The sequence below is a fragment of the Diabrotica virgifera genome, chromosome 6, assembly GCF_917563875.1.
Source record: "Diabrotica virgifera virgifera chromosome 6, PGI_DIABVI_V3a".
Taxonomy (NCBI): domain Eukaryota; kingdom Metazoa; phylum Arthropoda; class Insecta; order Coleoptera; family Chrysomelidae; genus Diabrotica; species Diabrotica virgifera.
The window spans coordinates 213,014,944-213,032,655 of NC_065448.1; the positions used below are offsets into that span (position 1 = coordinate 213,014,944).

At 32.2% G+C, this 17,712-nt stretch overlaps 1 protein-coding gene across 1 annotated transcript in view; it reads right to left on the reverse strand.

Annotated features, from left to right (window-relative positions):
* Positions 1 to 17,712, reverse strand: part of LOC126886696 (sphingomyelin phosphodiesterase 4) — a 62,718-nt gene that overhangs the window by 35,113 nt on the left and 9,893 nt on the right. Inside the window, exon 5 of the mRNA XM_050653691.1 lies at positions 16,672 to 16,888. Within this exon, the coding sequence (XP_050509648.1) occupies positions 16,672 to 16,888 (217 nt within the window). The remainder of the gene's footprint in view (positions 1 to 16,671; positions 16,889 to 17,712) is intronic.

Genomic DNA, 17,712 nt, shown 5'->3' on the forward strand with positions numbered 1-17,712 from the left:
AGCAGAAGCTGCTGTAAAAGTCGCAAAAACCTTAATAAAGAAGAATAAGAACAACATAGAGATAGCACTTCTGTCCTATCGAAACACACCACTAGAGAACGGATTCAGTCCATCCGAAATGATGTTTGGAAGAAAATTGAGAGATAATCTACCATCAATCGCATTAGCTGAATTTAAATCGATTGAGTAGAATCGAATTAAAATTGAGTCGACTTCAAATTGGTGATTTTGTATGGATCACAGACCTGAAACGACATGGTGAAATCATTAACGAAGTTAATCCAAGATCATACATAGTTAAGACCGCCATAAGCACCATAAGGAGAAACCGTTTTCATCTGATCCCTGCTCCATATCTAAGCAGTATCCCCGATGGAGTATTGAAACAACTGCCAGGGATTCAACAAACAAATTCGACTCCAGAAACTACACCGACTACTCAACAACTAACATCCCAAAAACCAACAAACATTGAGAAAGGTAGTCAGGAAGTGGAAAGTCACCCAACTCAACCCAAAACGCCTGTACGACTTCCAACGCCAACGAAAACTGATGGACCATTTAATATTGAGCAGAGTAAGAATACATCTTATTTTTTCTTCTTATTATTTTTTTGGGCTATGGCCTTGACAATTATCCAGCAACCAGGACTAACGTAATTGGTCAATACAATTAAAAGTGCGAATAAAAGTTCAGAGCGTAGAAATAGGTGTCGCTTTGCGCAACTTGCACGGTCCCAATAACATGTTAAAAAAATCACTTAAATCGGACAACAGGTTTAGGAAATTCGAGACATCAAAAATGACCAAATTTTTAAGTGGATCGATTTTTTTGCACCTGAGTGTAATAATTGTCATTGTATTAAAAGTTATAAAGTAGATATTGTAATACTTTTGGTGTTGAATAAAGTTTTTTTTAAAAGCAGAGTAACAATAGTACCTATTAATTAATGTATTGTTTGTATGGAAAAACAATTATTTTGAATATTTTCATGACAGTCACATGACATGACAGACATAAAAGTCACAGGTGAGAACGGGGAGGATTAGCCCACACCTAGAAATTAGGTATACGTGTGTCTACTAGCGTGGCGCTTACTGTATATGGATGGCGAAAAAAGTATGATAACGCAGAAAGATGATACAATGGAATGTCACAAATGAAAACAACCAGAATCTGAGGCTCACATATACAAACATATGGTTTGTACAGTATAAATCCCGATGTTCGTCATTTTATACATGTCAGATATCTAAGTTGACATTGTTGCCAAATTACAAAAAAATCCGTGAATTCATTTTAAATCAAATATATCACATTGCAGAAGTGGATTATACAACAAAACAAATTAATATTCAACTTGAGTAATAATCTTAGTCTATGTGGAGAGACCGCTCCCGTCTGGAAAAATTTCTGATTCGGTTTCTTTGTGGATTCATATTCAAAAATGTCCCCTTTAAACAAATCTTTGGGCAGAAATTGTTTAAACAATTTTTTTTAACAAATATAAAAGATCACTAGTCTAGGGCTCATCTGTTTTGAGATGGACGTTGAGAGGTGACTCAAATTTTTTTGCAGAAATTGCTTAAAAATAACTCAAATAATAATATTTGAGTTATCCTCCCACTCAAAATGGTCCGGAACATTGTTTAAATAATCAAAATGTCAAAATATGAAGGAAAAATTCGATTTTTTTATTGATTTTTTGAATATAACTTTAAAACTGTTCATTTCTGAGAAAAGTTGTACTGACATAAAAGTTGCGTAATTAAATTTACTATAATATGGAATTGGTTAGAAATTTAAAAAATAGTCAACCTTGTTGCAAAATAGCAATACTTGCGAAAAAAACTATACAAAAACAAGTATTCGCATTTTACGTTTTTCAACCATTTATGCTACACTTAGGACCTTAATATTTTACCCAGAAAAACTTTATGATATAGTAAAATAACACTGTAAATTTTATTAAGATCGGTTTAATAGATTTTGCAAAATAAATTTTGCAATCCAGCTTTCGCAAAAAAAATTCATTTTTTAAAAATGTTGCAGGACTGAAAATAAAGCAGATAGTAAGTTGAATTTTTTTTTGGCTTATAGAAGTTACTGTACCTTCCATTTGCAATTTGCAAAATTAAAATCGAATAATTACCACGGCGTCAGGAAATTTTTTAAATAAACATTAATTTTTGGTGCTACGCGCAGGACAGCGGTGTTCGATTCACACAAGTTGATTTCCACCAAAATTTCTTCTAATCTTTATTTAATATATTATTTTCTTACTCTATATTTTGTTGTATTTTAATATTTTAATTCCACAAAAATCAAACTAATTTTATTATTGTTTGTGCAATATTGTTTAAACAATTGTATATGTTTAAAAATAATAAACTTTTATTCTCTAAGTTAAAATATATGAACAAAGAAAGTTTTTGCTAAAAAAAGTGTCATTTCAAAGGATAGAGTATGTGTTTTTATTTTGCAATAAACAAATTTATTTATTTATATCGAAATGTAATAAAAATTAAAATGTATCAATCATTATCAAAGGTCATTGAAATGCCCAATCAGAGCAAACTATCCGCTGTCCTGCGCGTAGCACCAATAATTAATGTTTATTTAAAAAAATTCCTGACGCCGTGGCAGTTAATCGATTTTAATTTTGCAAATTGCAAATAAAAGGTACAGTACACTTCTATACGCAAAAAAAAATTCAACTTGCTATCTGCTTTATTTTCAGTCCTGTAACAATTAAAAAAAACGAATTTTTTTTGCGAAAGCTGGATTGCAAAATTTATTTTGCAAAATCTATTAAACCGATCTTAATGAAATTTACAGTATTGTTTTACTGTATCATAAAGTTTTTCTGGGTGAAATATAAAGGTCCTAAGTGTAGCATAACTGGTTGAAAAAACGTAAAATGCCAATGCTTGTTTTTGTATAGTTTTTTCACAATTATTGCTATTTTGCAACAAGGGTTACCATTTTTTAAATTTTTAGTCAATTCTGTATTGTAGGAAATTTAATTAAGAAACTTTTATGTCAGTACAACTTTTCTCGGAAATGAATACTTTTAAAGTTATAATCAAAAAACGAAGAAAAAAATCGAATTTTTCCTTCATTTTTTGACATTTTGATTATTTAAACAATGTTCCGGACCTTTTTGAGAGGGAGGATAACTCAAATATTATTATTTGAGTTATTTTCAAGCAATTTCTGCAAAAAAATTTGAGTCACCTCTTAAGGTTGATCTGAACCCCCCCAAAAATAAACTACACATTCAAAAAATTTGAAAAAAATTGAGAAGGTATATATGATCACTAGAAGTATTTTGACAAATTTTGAGCAAACTTCATGTTTTCGTTTTCGAAAAAACTCAAAAAAACTCATTTTTTTCAAGTATAAAGCGGGAAAACTAAACATACAATTTTGTTAATTTTCTTACAGCATAAAGATATAATCCTAGGAAATACTTATGAATTTTTTTAAAATTTTTGAATGTACAGTTTTGCCACAGTAGGAAAAAATAATATGTTTCGGCTTATAATAAAGCTACCGGTAAGAAATTGGATAAAATTTCAATAACAACATATATAAAACTGTAACAATGGAAAATATTTCCAATAAAATGTTGAATATTTTTTCCTAAACATATGAAAAATCTCGTTAAACAAGAATTATATCTTGAATTGCCGCTAAGAATTTGTGCCGCCATGACATTGCGCCATCTACACCATCGGTAATATTTATGTTCGATAGATAGCAGTGCCTTCTGCTTCAATCGCGTCACACAGAACTTTATCCTAACAGCGTTGCCATATCAATTACTTTGTACAACAAAATGTTTTAATGTTAGTTGGTAATATAAGCCTACTACTATAACGTCTATTTATAACGCATCAACGTGACCTTCTGAAATTAATTTAACTACTTTTGTTGAAATATTTTCAGTCCCCTTGGCCGTATTAGATTTTGATATATAAACCCTAGTTGGCAATTGGCATTTTAATGTTTTTAAGTACCATAAAGTTGTCTTTTTTTATTTGCATTTTTTCATGTATCTCTGAAGCTTTGTATTTGACTATATTTTGAATTGGAATTGGAGCATAGTCTTCATTTGTCACATAGTGTTTCTAATAATACCATCCATGGTATTTCTCTTTTGTCGCACTTTTATGTTTATTAAAGATTTTAATTGAAAGTATTACTTTATCTTTAAAATTTTCATTGTCCATTACTTTTTGCATTTGTGGTGAGCTAAATTTAAGGGAAAACAATTGGACGATATGTAAATAGATATGGAGTAAGAGCAGTAAATCTTCTAAAATTAATTGAGGAGAGGTTAAAAATATTTTCACCTTCATATTAAAAATAAAAAAGGATCAATATACAAGGAATAATAGGTAACAATCAATTTTAAAAATCTTACATCTATATTGATTTCTTCTCTGTACGAAAACAACAGAAATAAATAAGACAAAAGAAAAATGTGTTGTCACTAAATAATATGTATGTTAAATAAACGTATTGATTAGTCTGATGGAAGTAGAACTTAAAACTGTTATATGGAGCTAATCTGGATCGGTATAAATCAAATGAGAAAGAAAAAAATCTAATAAACATTTTCTTTAAGAGCAGGAATAGAAAGATTATGGAATATTAGAAAATGAAAACGGCGCGGCAGAATAATCATCGATAAAGAAGTAAAAAGAGGAAACGCGATAACGATATCTGGAACAATTGTTTTATCTGATAAGAAACGAAGAACAGCCAGAAATTGCTATCAAAATAAAAAATATAGTAAAGCAGTGTGGATTGTTTCTGTGTTTGAAAAAGGTTATGGGTTTTTACGACCTTGTCCGGACGGGTCAGTAAGTGACAATAATATTGTGGAAGTTAAGTGACTGTATTCATCCCGAGAATATACATCTCTAGAGGCAGCCGAATCCATAAAAACATGTAGCTTGTTAAGTGAATGTCCCTAAAGAAAACAATAACTTCTTCTTTAGCCTGGTTGCATCCACTCCTATACAAAGGCCTCCCATGAGTTCTCCACTCTTCTCTGTTTTGTGCTATTTGGTACCAGTTTCTCCCCACTTTTGCTTTGAAGTCATCTAGCCATCGTCTTTGTGGTCTTCCTCTGCTACGACTATGCTCGCGTGGTCTCCAATGTAAAATGTTTCTCGTCCACCTTTCGTTGTTTTGCCGTGGCACGTGTACTGTCCTATCCAGCTCCATTTCATTTGCGCAATTCTTCCAATAACATATTCCACCTTCGTCCTGTTTCGTACGTCCCATTTCGAATATGTTCTCTCAGAGATACTCTTAAGATAGCTCGTTCGATGGCCCTCTGTGTTGTTCTTAATATATTGGCTGATAACCCTGTAAGTGTCACGGTCTCCACTCCATAAGTCTTATCTGGTAGAATACAACTGTTGAGTACCCTTTTTTCTAGATTTATTGGTATCTTTTTGTTTTTCAACACATCACTGAGTCTTGCAACTGCTGCCCAAGTAATTCAGATTCTTATAGCTATCTCGTCCGTTTGATTTTGATTGTCTAGTTTGATCATGTGACTCTTCGACACTTTCGATCTCACTTCCAACTAAGTCGATTCTGATATTTTGATTTGTCATCACTTTTGTTTTATTTAAATTCATTTTTAAACCGCCTTCCTCAGATTCATGTTTAAGCATCTTTAGTATGTAGATTGGTTCTTCTGTATTGTTGCTTATGAGCACTATGTCATCGGCAAATCTTAGATGACTTCCTTGCGTTATTCATTCCGTTTAATACGGTCCAGAGTTCTATGGAATCGAATGCCCCATTGTACAGCAAAAACAACAATACAAATGAAATATTAACGGTAGGCGGCCAGCAGTCTGAGAGAGTAAAAAATATATTTACTGGGAACGATAATCACAGAAAATAACGATTATACTCCAGAAATAAGAGAGAGAATTGAAAAAGCACGTGCCAACTTCGTGAAAATGAAAAAGATTTTATGCAGCAAAGATCTGATATTGGCCCTCAGAATAAGGCTAATTATAATATGTTATGTATATGGTATGTTAAACAGTAAATGGTTAAGTTTAATTAGTTACCACTATAAACAGACCGGATTAACCGATAATAGTATAAAAGGCCCGGTTTCAGGTAAAATTTATTTTAGGCTTTATTATGGGAGTACCGTCTAGTCAGTGTTAATTGCAAAAGACCAACTCTGTCTACCTCGGTGGCTTATCGCTCCGGGTGGGTCTTAACAATGGGCCAGGTCAGATAAATTTAATAATATTTACGACCGCACTAATTGAACTCAAACCATTTACTGTTGAACAAACCATACACAGTGTGCTTTAATACTAAGGAGCTGAATCATGGACATTAAATCGAAATGCAATAAATCGACGAGCAAGACAGAGAAGAACTAGTTTTGGTGTTAGTGAAATAGTTTTGAGTATTTTTTTCTGTTAACAATGATTTTTAATATCTTTATTATAACCTTTTTGGACCTTATTCTGCGGTATCTCATGAAACTGATTACGCAAAAAGATCTCATGGGAATATTTTTCTCAAGAAACACGATGTTTTCGCCTTGCTTAAACATATTTTGCCGAATTTAAAATCAAAATCCTATTATTTTCTTCTATTCTTTTTCTATCATACATTGACTTTATTCTCTCAGATATTTTTAGTTCTTAACACGTTGATGAACAGAACGTCTATAGACGACATTTTTAAAATAACGAGTTATGACAAAAAATCGGTAGATTTTTGTAGATTTTTTGTCACATTACATCTACAGATGCATATGAAATATAATACGACATCCATGGTCGTCTTCCACATGTTTACAAAAACATATTGTTTCCATAAAACAAATTTAGCAATTTGGCTATTACACTGGCGGACAAAAAATTTAGGTCACTAGATGAATTATTTGATGCCTTGGATTTCCTAAACCTGTTGTCCGATTTGAATGATTTTTTTAGTATGTTATAGCTTTATTATTTAAGAATCTTAATGTGTTAATATTGTTGCTAGACAGGTAAATGTCATTTTATACCGGGTGTAACAATCATACTGTGTTTTTCCTTAAAGTTCGGAACACTCTGTGGAATATTATAGTATAGATAAAATATTGAGATTAGAACTCAATTGTAGCCTTAGGCTTTCTTAACATTTTCTTTTCTGATTCATTTGCTTATGTTGGATAATAAAAAAAGTTAGGTACTTTAATAACTAGCCATGTTCTTCATCAATACAGGGTGTTTCTAAATAAGGGCGACAAACTTTAAGGGGTAATTCTACATGAAAAATAATGACAATTTGCTTTATAAACATATGTCCACAAATGCTTAATTTCCGTGATACGGGATGTTGAATTTTTTCTTACCAACTGACGGTTTATTTCTTGCTCTAAAACCGATTGAGATATGCAACTGAAATTTGGTATGTTTTAAGAGGTAGTTATTGCGCATTGTTTGACATACCATTAAGAATTTTATATTCACCATTGGCGTGCATACGGGTATAAATATTTTAGATACATCCCGTATGCACGCCAATGGCGAATATAAAATTCTTAATTGTATGCCAAACAATGCGCAATAACTACCTCTTAAAACCTACCAAATTTCAGTTGCATATCTCAATCGGTTTTAGAGCAACAAATAAACCGTCAGTTGGTAAGAAAAAATTCAACATCCCGTATCACGGAAATTAAGCATTTGTGGACAATGTTTATAAAGCAAACGGTCATTATTTTTTCATGTAGAATTACCACTTAAAGTTTGTCGCCCTTATTTAGAAACACCCTGTATTGATGAAGAACATGGCTAGTTGTTAAAGTACCTAACTTTTTTATTATCCAACATAAGCAAATGAATAAAAAAAGAAAGTATTAAGAAAGCCTAAGGCTACAATTGAGTTCTAATTTCAATATTTGAGGCGTCCAGAGCAACAGTGGCCTAACCCACATCCCACAATTTTACCAAAATGCTTTTAATACATTAAAGTTATGCATTACTTCAGTGTTTTCAGATGCAGGGTGGCTGAAGCAACCATTGCTTGAACTAGTCTGCATCTGAAAACACTTAAATAAAGAATAACTTTAATGTAATAATATCGTTTTGGTAAAATTGTGGGATGTTTGTTAGGCCACTGTTGCTCTGAGCGCCTCATTTTATCTATGCTATAATATTCCACAGCGTGTTCCGAACTTTAAGGAAAAACACAGTATGATTGTTACACCCGGTATGAAATGACATTTACCTGTCTAGCAAACAATATTAACACATTAAGATTTTTAAATAATAAAGCTATAACATACTAAAAAAATCATTCAAATCGGACAACAGGTTTAGGAAATCCGAGGCATCAAATAATTCATCTAGTGACCTAAATTTTTTGCGCGCCAGTGTATATTCTACTTTGCAAAATTCATATAGTGTCACAACACTTGCTTATACATTTGACGCACTGTCCGTCAACGTGTTAAAAAGTTTATGTATAAACAAAATTTGTGCTAAGACATTTTTACAAGATTGCAAGCGGTCATAAAATTTTATTACCATTTTTCAGTGTGAGATAAGAGATGACTAACAACTGGAATATTTAGTTACCGAGAAACATAATATGCAATTAGTCTATGATGTGAGGCCGCTCTCGTCTGAAAAAAATTCTGATTTGGGTTCTTTGCGGATTCCTATTCAAAAATGTACCCTTTAAATAAATCAGAAGGGTGCCGGCGAAATTTTTGGGCAGAAATTGTCTAAACAATGTTTCTAAACAAATTCACAAGATTGGTAATTGGTATTTAGTGTAACTCAATCTGAATATTTCTGAATCTATTTCGATTATGACTGGTCGATGTTGGCTGAGGGGGGGAAACTATGGAGTACGGTTCGGAAGCTTGGGAGTAGTTGCAACTGTGAGTTACTCGAAACCCAGCATAGATCGAGGTTGCGCCTTTGCGCCATCTCCTATAAAAGAAAGTAGTTTTATCTTTTAGACTATGAATAAGGTGAATATTGATTTCTTCGGCCAACTCCAGGAGTTTCCCTCATTTACATATGGTGACTGCTTAAGTCCTGTAAACTGTAGGTTGGTTGTTGGTTTTCCACAGTTTTGTCGTGCGATATGATTGGCGTATGTAATTGGTACATTGTAAATAATTAAATAAATAAATAAATTGTTTAAAAAACTATGGTAATAATAATATACAAAATTTAAAGAGAAGTAGTCCCGGTTGTGTGGTAGCTCCCGCATGAAAAATGCTTCCCATTCAGTTTCTCTGGAATTCCTGCTCAAAAATGTCTCCTTTAAACTTTATGAGAAGGGTGCCGGACGGCATTTTTGGGCAGAAATTGTTTAAATAACTTTTTTCTACAACCGTGTTAAAAATGCAATTTTTAGCACTCCATACGAGCGTTAAGAATGCTATTTTAAGGCACTAGTGCTTTAAAAATTTTAAGGCACTGCAGTTAAAAGTGAATTGTCAAATTGTGAAACGTAAAAATATTTATATTTCATATTTCATTTATTAACATTAATATTAATAGTACAACTTGCTCAATTTGAAAAAGGTAGTTTAAAACGTTTTGTAAAATTTAAATTAAACTGTATTATTGCATTTTTAACACGTTTGTAGAAAAAACTATTAAAATTTGTTAGAATATACTTACAACAATAAAAGTAGATGTTATTCTATATTTTGTTATGTTATGATTTACGTATTGACAATATAGACGGTTTTGATGTAATGTCAAGAAAAATATAAAAATGGAATGTCAGTCAAGTTCAAGTAAAAGTTTTTGTAGGTATTGTCATTGTCCTGTAAATGAGAATGAATAAATTATAATTGTTGATATATAAGACGTTTGTAGAAAAAATATTGTATGATATACGTGTTAAAAGTACATTTTTAAGGCACTTTAATGTGAATTGCAGAATTCGCTTCGCTGATTCTGCAAACTTTCACATGCCTGCCTTAAACGTGTACTTTTAAACTTTTAACACTTATATCATAAATAACTATTAAATTTTATTTTTAACGCGCATAATTAACAAGTAAAAAACGATTTATTTTTGAAATAAGCCCCGGTTACCCAGCAAAATCTTAAAATTAAATGTTTAAGCTTCGATTTTAGGCACTTGTCAACTACAAAAATAATAATAATTATCAGTTTTCAAGCCTCTAACTCGAATATGCGTATGTTCGCATTTTTCAGATTTTAAATCGCTTATAACTCAAAAACTGTGAACTTGTCAGAAAAATGAAAACAAACTTTTTTATTTAGTATTACCCTAAAAACCTGAAAAAATATTTTCCCGTGCAAAATAGAAGATTGTTGAAATAGAACCTGCCGCATCGGCATTAAAATTGGATGGACGCATAATAACATCAACGAATTGAACGAATATAATATAGCTCATAGAGAAAGCTTTTATATGAAACAGATGGTCACGTTTATAAGGAGGCTTGTTGACGAGGGATGTTACGGCCGCAGAGCGGGCGGTGGTGAGATGACGGTGACTACGGACGTTGTCAGATCTATGCACCTCCATAGCACCTACTCAGTTGGAACGCAAAATCCTATGCTAAAACGTTACAGGGCCGTAAACTTCTACTCACTATATATTCTTTGATACATTTTAAAAAGAACGGTCTAAATTTAAGACAGAACCGACTACTCTTCATAATTTTGAAAAAAAAATGTTTAAACTTTAATACAAGCACTTGGCTATTTCAGATATATTAATATACATAAATCTAAGTTTTTAAACTTCGAAAATGCGTATTATCGCATTTTTCAGATTTTAAATCGCCCTTAACTCGAAATCTATCAACTTTTGAGAAAAATGTCAACATACCTTTCTTGTTAGAATGGCCCAAAAAACCTAAAAAAATATGTTCCGGAGCAAAAAGGGTGATCTTTTGAATTTCTTAAAAAAAAATTTTTAAACAATTTCTGGCCAAAAATTTCGCCCGGCGCACTTCATATTTCCTTAAAGAGAACATTTCTGAATAGGAATCCGCAGAGAAACCGAACCATAATTTTTTTTAGACGGGAGCGGCATCACGTCATGGACTAAATGTTTCTTGCCAACATTACATTTTGTTATTAGGCATTGATAAAATTACTGTCTTAAACAATTTGGCAACAGGGCCAATTGAGCCAATGGGTGTAAGGACAGAATAGTGTTCAGGTTTCTACATTATTACAGAGTCATCATGTAGAAATCTACAATTAAGTTGAAAATGTTACCACAGTAACATGCTACAGTACAGCCATCTCTAGGATCAGAAACAAATTAATTAAGGGTTCATATCAACCTTAACGTCCAAATGTACTAATATTTTTACAGATCCGCCCTGGTCTACACCTTTTTTAGCTCTGGAACATTTAGGTTTTTTCGGTCATTCCAAACAAGAAAGGTATCTTGTAATTTTTCTTAAAAAGTGATAGTTTTCGAGTTATAGGCGATTTAAAATCTGAAAAATGCGAAAATACGCATTTTCGAGCCTTAAAAACTCATATTTAAATTAGTATTTTTGAGGTTGCCAGATAGTTAAATTCAAGATTAAACATTCAGCTTCAAGATTATGAAGAGTAATCGCATCTAACCCAATTTATACCGTTGTTTTTTTAATTGTTAAACATGCGTGTTTATCCGATTTTTTTGTCGGTGCGGCGCGCTCTATTTCAAAAATTTCCTATTTTCCTCGGAAAAATATTTTTTCTAGATTCTTTGGGATATTCTAAACAAAATAAGTTACTTGACAATTTTCTCAAAAGTTAACAGTTTTAAAGTTATAAGCGATTTAAAATCCAAAAATGCGTTTTTTGGCATTTTTAGGATTTTAAATCGCTTATAACTTTAAAACTATTAGCTTTTGAGAAAAATGTCAAGAAACTTATTTTATTTAGAATATACCAAAGAATCTAGAAAAAATATTTTTCCGAGTAAAATAGGAGATTTTTGAAATAGAGCGCGCCGCACCGGCAAAAAAATCGGATAAACACGCATATTTAACAATTAAAAATCAACGGTATAAATTAAGGTTAGACGCGATTACTCTTCAGAATCTTGAAGCTAAATGTCTAATCTTGAATTTAAGTATGTATGTGGCAACCTCAAAAATACTAATTTAAATATGAGTTATTAAGCCTCGAAAATGCGTATTTTCGCATTTTTCAGATTTTAAATCGCCTATAACTCGAAAACTATCAATTTTTAAGAAAAATTACAAGATACATTTCTTGTTTTTTTTTCCTTTCTTTATGGCCTTGCCTTGGCATAGCCAATTAGCCAGATTTCTTGTTTAGAATGACCTAAAAAACCTAAAAATATATCGCCGCCGCCTACGAAAAGTATAACTCCGAAAAACGCCGTTAAAAGTAGAACTTTCAATGAACGCCGCGAAAAATATTATTTTCGATTATATGATTGTGAAAATTATAATCCCTAATAAAGTGTTAGCAAAAAAATTTATTTTTTGAGGAGTATCAGCAAAAAACATCATTTTTGTTTGTGGGCCCACGAAAATTATAATTACTAAAAAGTTCTCAGAAATAATTGTTTTCGTCGGCAGAAACAGAAACAGAAAGGGAAATAATTGTTTTCGTCGGCATCTATTATGAACTTAATCTTTTCGTTATAAATATTTTGGGAGTTATAATCTTCGCGGACACGCATATAAAAAGAAATTGTATCGCCAACACTTATCAAAAATCGAATCCATCAATTACTTATCAAAGAGTTATTATTTTCACTGGAAATGTATTAGGAATCATATTAATCATAGGTACCAGCGATATGTTCCAGAGCAAAAAAACGTGATCTTTTGTATTTGTTTAAAAAAATTGTTTAAACAATTTCTGTAAGGTTCAAAACAGACGAACCACTCTGCGGCACTACTCTGTGGATCCACAAAGTGGCTGAAACAGGTGGTTTTTGTAGCCCCAATTATTTTATAATGGACGCCACAGTCAGAGAACAAGGACCACAGAGAAGCGACACGTCTTTGATCCTTCGTGAGCACCCCGCCAATGACCTTCAAAGCAACCTGAACAACCAGCGTACCAATAGTCAGTGGGCATGTCACACAATATAAATTCGTAAATAAAATTAAGCATTTATGTTGACTTTCAATAAATATAAAATATTGGACCGAAAAAAAAGTTGCGTGCAGGGCCGACTTTTGTTGGCATTCTTTATAATAATGGAATCATTTTTGATTTACAAAAGGTTGCAAATATATCGCACAATGCAAAGTAATGGTGAAAATCATATTGATTGGAACCATAAATGAAAATACCTTTTTGTTTATCCTGATATTGGCATTGAAAGACCAATAATAAAATATACCTATTTCATACGGTAGGTGTGACATTCATTGATTGTTTTTGGCTTGGGCTGATACAAGATATAATTTGTTCGTCGGGGTATTTCCTAATAAATTTATATTTTTTAATATGGGTTATCGAAAAATAACAGCCATTGTAACTTCCACGGAAATGTCACAAACTCTGAAAGTTCCAATTCTCTTTGGGTGACAAATTTTCGTGATCGATAACAAAAAACTTTATGTTGAAATCGAAAAAAAAAAGTTGCATCCAGGGCCGACTTTTGTTGGCATTCTTTATAATAATGGAATCATTTTTGATTTACAAAAGGTTGCAAATATATCGCACAATGCAAAGTAATGGTGAAAATCATATTGATTGGAACCATAAATGAAAATACCTTTTTGTTTATCCTGATATTGGCATTGAAAGACCAATAATAAAATATACATATTTCCTACGGTAGGTGTGACATTCACTGATTGTTTTTGGCTTGGGCTGATACAAGATATAATTTGTTCGTCGGGGTATTTCCTAATAAATTTATATTTTTTAATATGGATTATCGAAAAATAACAGCCATTGTGACTTCCACGGAAATGTCACAAACTCTGAAAGTTCCAATTCTCTTTGGGTGACAAATTTTCGTGATCGATAACAAAAAACTTTATGTTGAAATCGAATGTCAATATTGTTATTGTCTTGGAAACCTATACCTTCTCTGATATATCTTTGGAGCAAAAGTATGAAGACATTTTAAATTTAATTCTCTTCATGTTTCATAATTTGACAATGTTTCTTTAAGCGGAATTTTATCTCTGTAAATATTTTAAATTGGCTCTAAGCAGTACAAATATTGCCGAACGTCAAGAACCTAAAGCTTGTCACGCACGGAAAGCTATACTATAATATACGGTGATGAGTGCGCTAATACCCGAAAAAATAACGCAAAAGACGGAAAACATAATACGTTGTGAAATAAAACACAAGACTACAATATAATATCGATGTATCCACCTTTGTACCTTTGCATCCACAAAAGACATGTTAAACTACAAAACCGTCTACTTTCTTTGTTTCTAAAGATATCAGGTACATTCAAAAAACAAACTATTCAGAAAACAACACTACAATATGATTCCGATGTATACTCCGATCCATATATATATATATATATATATATATATATATATATATATATATATATATATATATATATATATATATATATATATATATATATATATATATAGGTAACCTTTGTTATTTATATTTAAATAATTAAAAGTTGGCAGACAATTTTTGTATACTGCACTGCAAAAGGTAGATAAGTATTTAGTTTTTTCATAATTGAATGTAAGTTTGTTTATTTGCAACCGTGTTTTTGCAATTTTGAAGTCTTGTTCTGCTATAATTTTAAGATTTTCTCAATTATCGGCCCAATTATGTTTCCAACAATTTTTGTTTGAATCGTATTTTGTTTTTGTCGTTTAAATCAGAAATTCTCGTGTATAGAACTCTTTATATATTTTTATTTCGTAAAAATAGGATATCTTAGAGTACGATAACACACGGAAAACATCTATTGAATTTTTGACCTGGCTGACCCTTCGTAGACTTGCGTCTGACACCAAATTTAATATTTTTAATTTGAAATATCCCTTGCTTGGCAGAGCGAAGTTTATTTTTTTTATGCAATACGTAGGGGTAATTAAATTCAAGAAAATGAATCACTTTCGTCATGATTTATTATCAATAATATTTAATCAAGTCAAATTAAGACTATTAGATACGTAATAACTAATACTTATGTAAAAATTACAAAGCAATAACAATTACCTGTTATTATTCTTAGGAAATCTAAATAAACTTATTTCTCTTCCTGTCGCAGATAAACATCCGTGAAACACATACGAGTAACCAGACATTTTAACTATTATAATTATATAAATGCTCAAACAAACTTTTTAAATCGAGTATTTACCATGCAAGCCTACGGACTATCGTAAAACAACCAGGAGGGACAGAATTAGCATGCTGGTGATACTTTAAGCAACCAGGTTCGCGCATGCGTCTTTAAAAACGGTACACGTTTTTAGTGCGGTTGTATCGTTTCTCTGTGGTCCTTGTTCTCTGCCACAGTGGCGAGGATCGACGACTGTGGACGACAACTGTCGCTCGTGTGGAATGGCACGCATAATTTACATAAAAATTTACGGGTAATCATCGGAAGCCACTTTGTGGATCCACAGAGTAGTGCTGTAGAGTAGTTCGTCTGTTTTGAACCTAATACAGACGAGTGTGCTTCATAAAAACGCTTTATGATCCACTTATACAAATTAAATGAAACAAATTATGGTGTATTTCTTTAAGTTTACATTAATAGAAATCTTCAAATAGTATTTCTAAGCGTATATAATAAAATATGTCTAGTGACTGTAATTCCAGTGTACTTTGCTAAAAGATTCTAAAAAGGAACTGACTTACGACTTAAATATTTTGTGTTAGTATCATGTGACGTCACTTGCTATGATGCAGATGTGCATCGGATTTATACTGTACAAACCATATACAGGGTGTCCACAAACTCTCCTGACCAACGAAGACAGGAAATTCTTCAGATCATTTTATGACAATTTAACCCAATTCATCTAGTCCGAAAATGATTCCTAACAGAGTCAGAACTCTTTGAAGATGGCGCCTTGTAATTAGTTTTTTTTTAATATCTTCCAGAGATAAATTGATTCCATCAATTGCGAATTTCTAGTACTGGTCATAGGCGTCCGTTTTGGGTAGGGCAACAGTTATTTTATCGCATAACTTTTTTGTCTTTAACTTTTAAGCATTTTTGACACAAGATTATTAAATTGTGAGGTATTCTAGTACTAAAAGGTACTCTTACTTTGGGACGGTAGGATACACTGCTTTCTAGAAAAATCGATTTAAAATTCACACATTATCAAATTCTATTGTAAAAGTCCCCATTTAACTCTTTTACCACGTTTTCTTATCCTTTTCGCACATTTTTTGTATCTTACCTCAAAATTAGATAGATGAATGATTTTCCATCTATTCTCTGACAGGATAGGAATCTTCATTGTTAAAATAATAATCATTTTCAACCGAAAAATTTTCAAAATGCGAACAAATCATTTTTTTTTATTTTCTCACATTTTCGGTTCACAACCTTAAAATCTAGTGGATAAATTAGCGAATTTCCGCTTATTTTTGATCGCGTCCTTTAATTTTGTTATCACACTTACCATTTCAATTATTTGAAGCAGAATAAGACTAGTTTTAACATATTTTCTACACTTACCGATGCGTGTGGAACATTTAATTGATTCAATGTAGTCAATGTATTCGTAGTCTCGGTGACTTGATTATTGTGCAACCACATATCTGAAAAAACGGTAAGTACAGTCTCGCTTCTCCAAATATCATTTCTTGGGTGATGATAGTCTAAATTAGTCTGCATCGTTTCATCTTTCATTTGTTTTTTTGTTTGTATAAGTCCCGAACTTTGTGGTTTGTCCCTAAAATAAGAAAAGTTGGTTTTATTTTAATCTTAGTTATGATGTTGATGCCCAGATGTGGCTGACCAATTGGAAGCATTTTCCACTGAAGCCAATAAAATAGGTTTGTAAATCAATATTAGTAAAACCAAATCCATGAGAATAAATTGCAAGGAACAATGCTATTTACTATCGACAACATGCTGATTGAAAATGTGGAAAACTTTACGTATCTTGGAAGTGTCATAACAGAAAACGGAGGTACAGAAGACAATATTTGTATGAGGATACGAAAAGCTCAACAAGCATTCAGCATGCTCAACCCTGTTTGCAGGTCTGGGGAATATACTACAAGGAGAAAGATCCGAATATTCCAGTAAAATGTCATGTCTGTTCTACTCTATGGATATGAAACCTGGAAAGTGACAAAAACCCTTACAGATAAACAGCAGGTCTTTGTTAACAAATGTCTACGAAGAATTGTCCGTTTTTTCTGGTCAAACATTATCAGAAACGAAGATCTACTATACCTAACCCAACAAAAGAAGGTAGAAAACGAAATAAAGTCCAGAAAGTGGAGTTGGATCGGTCACACACTCAGAAAAAATAGTTCCAGTATTGCAAAGCCTGCCCTAGAGTGGAATCCCCAAGAAAAAGAGGTCGCCCAGCATAAACTTGAAGAAGATCCATCATGGACGAGATAAGAGGCCAAGGAAAGTCTTGGAATGAGATGAAGGCCTCAGTGCCGGATTAACCATTAGGCGGACTAGGCGGCCGCCTAGGGCCCGGGCACTTGATGGGGCCCGCATCGCAGGCAAATGCATTAATTAATATTTAATTATTTA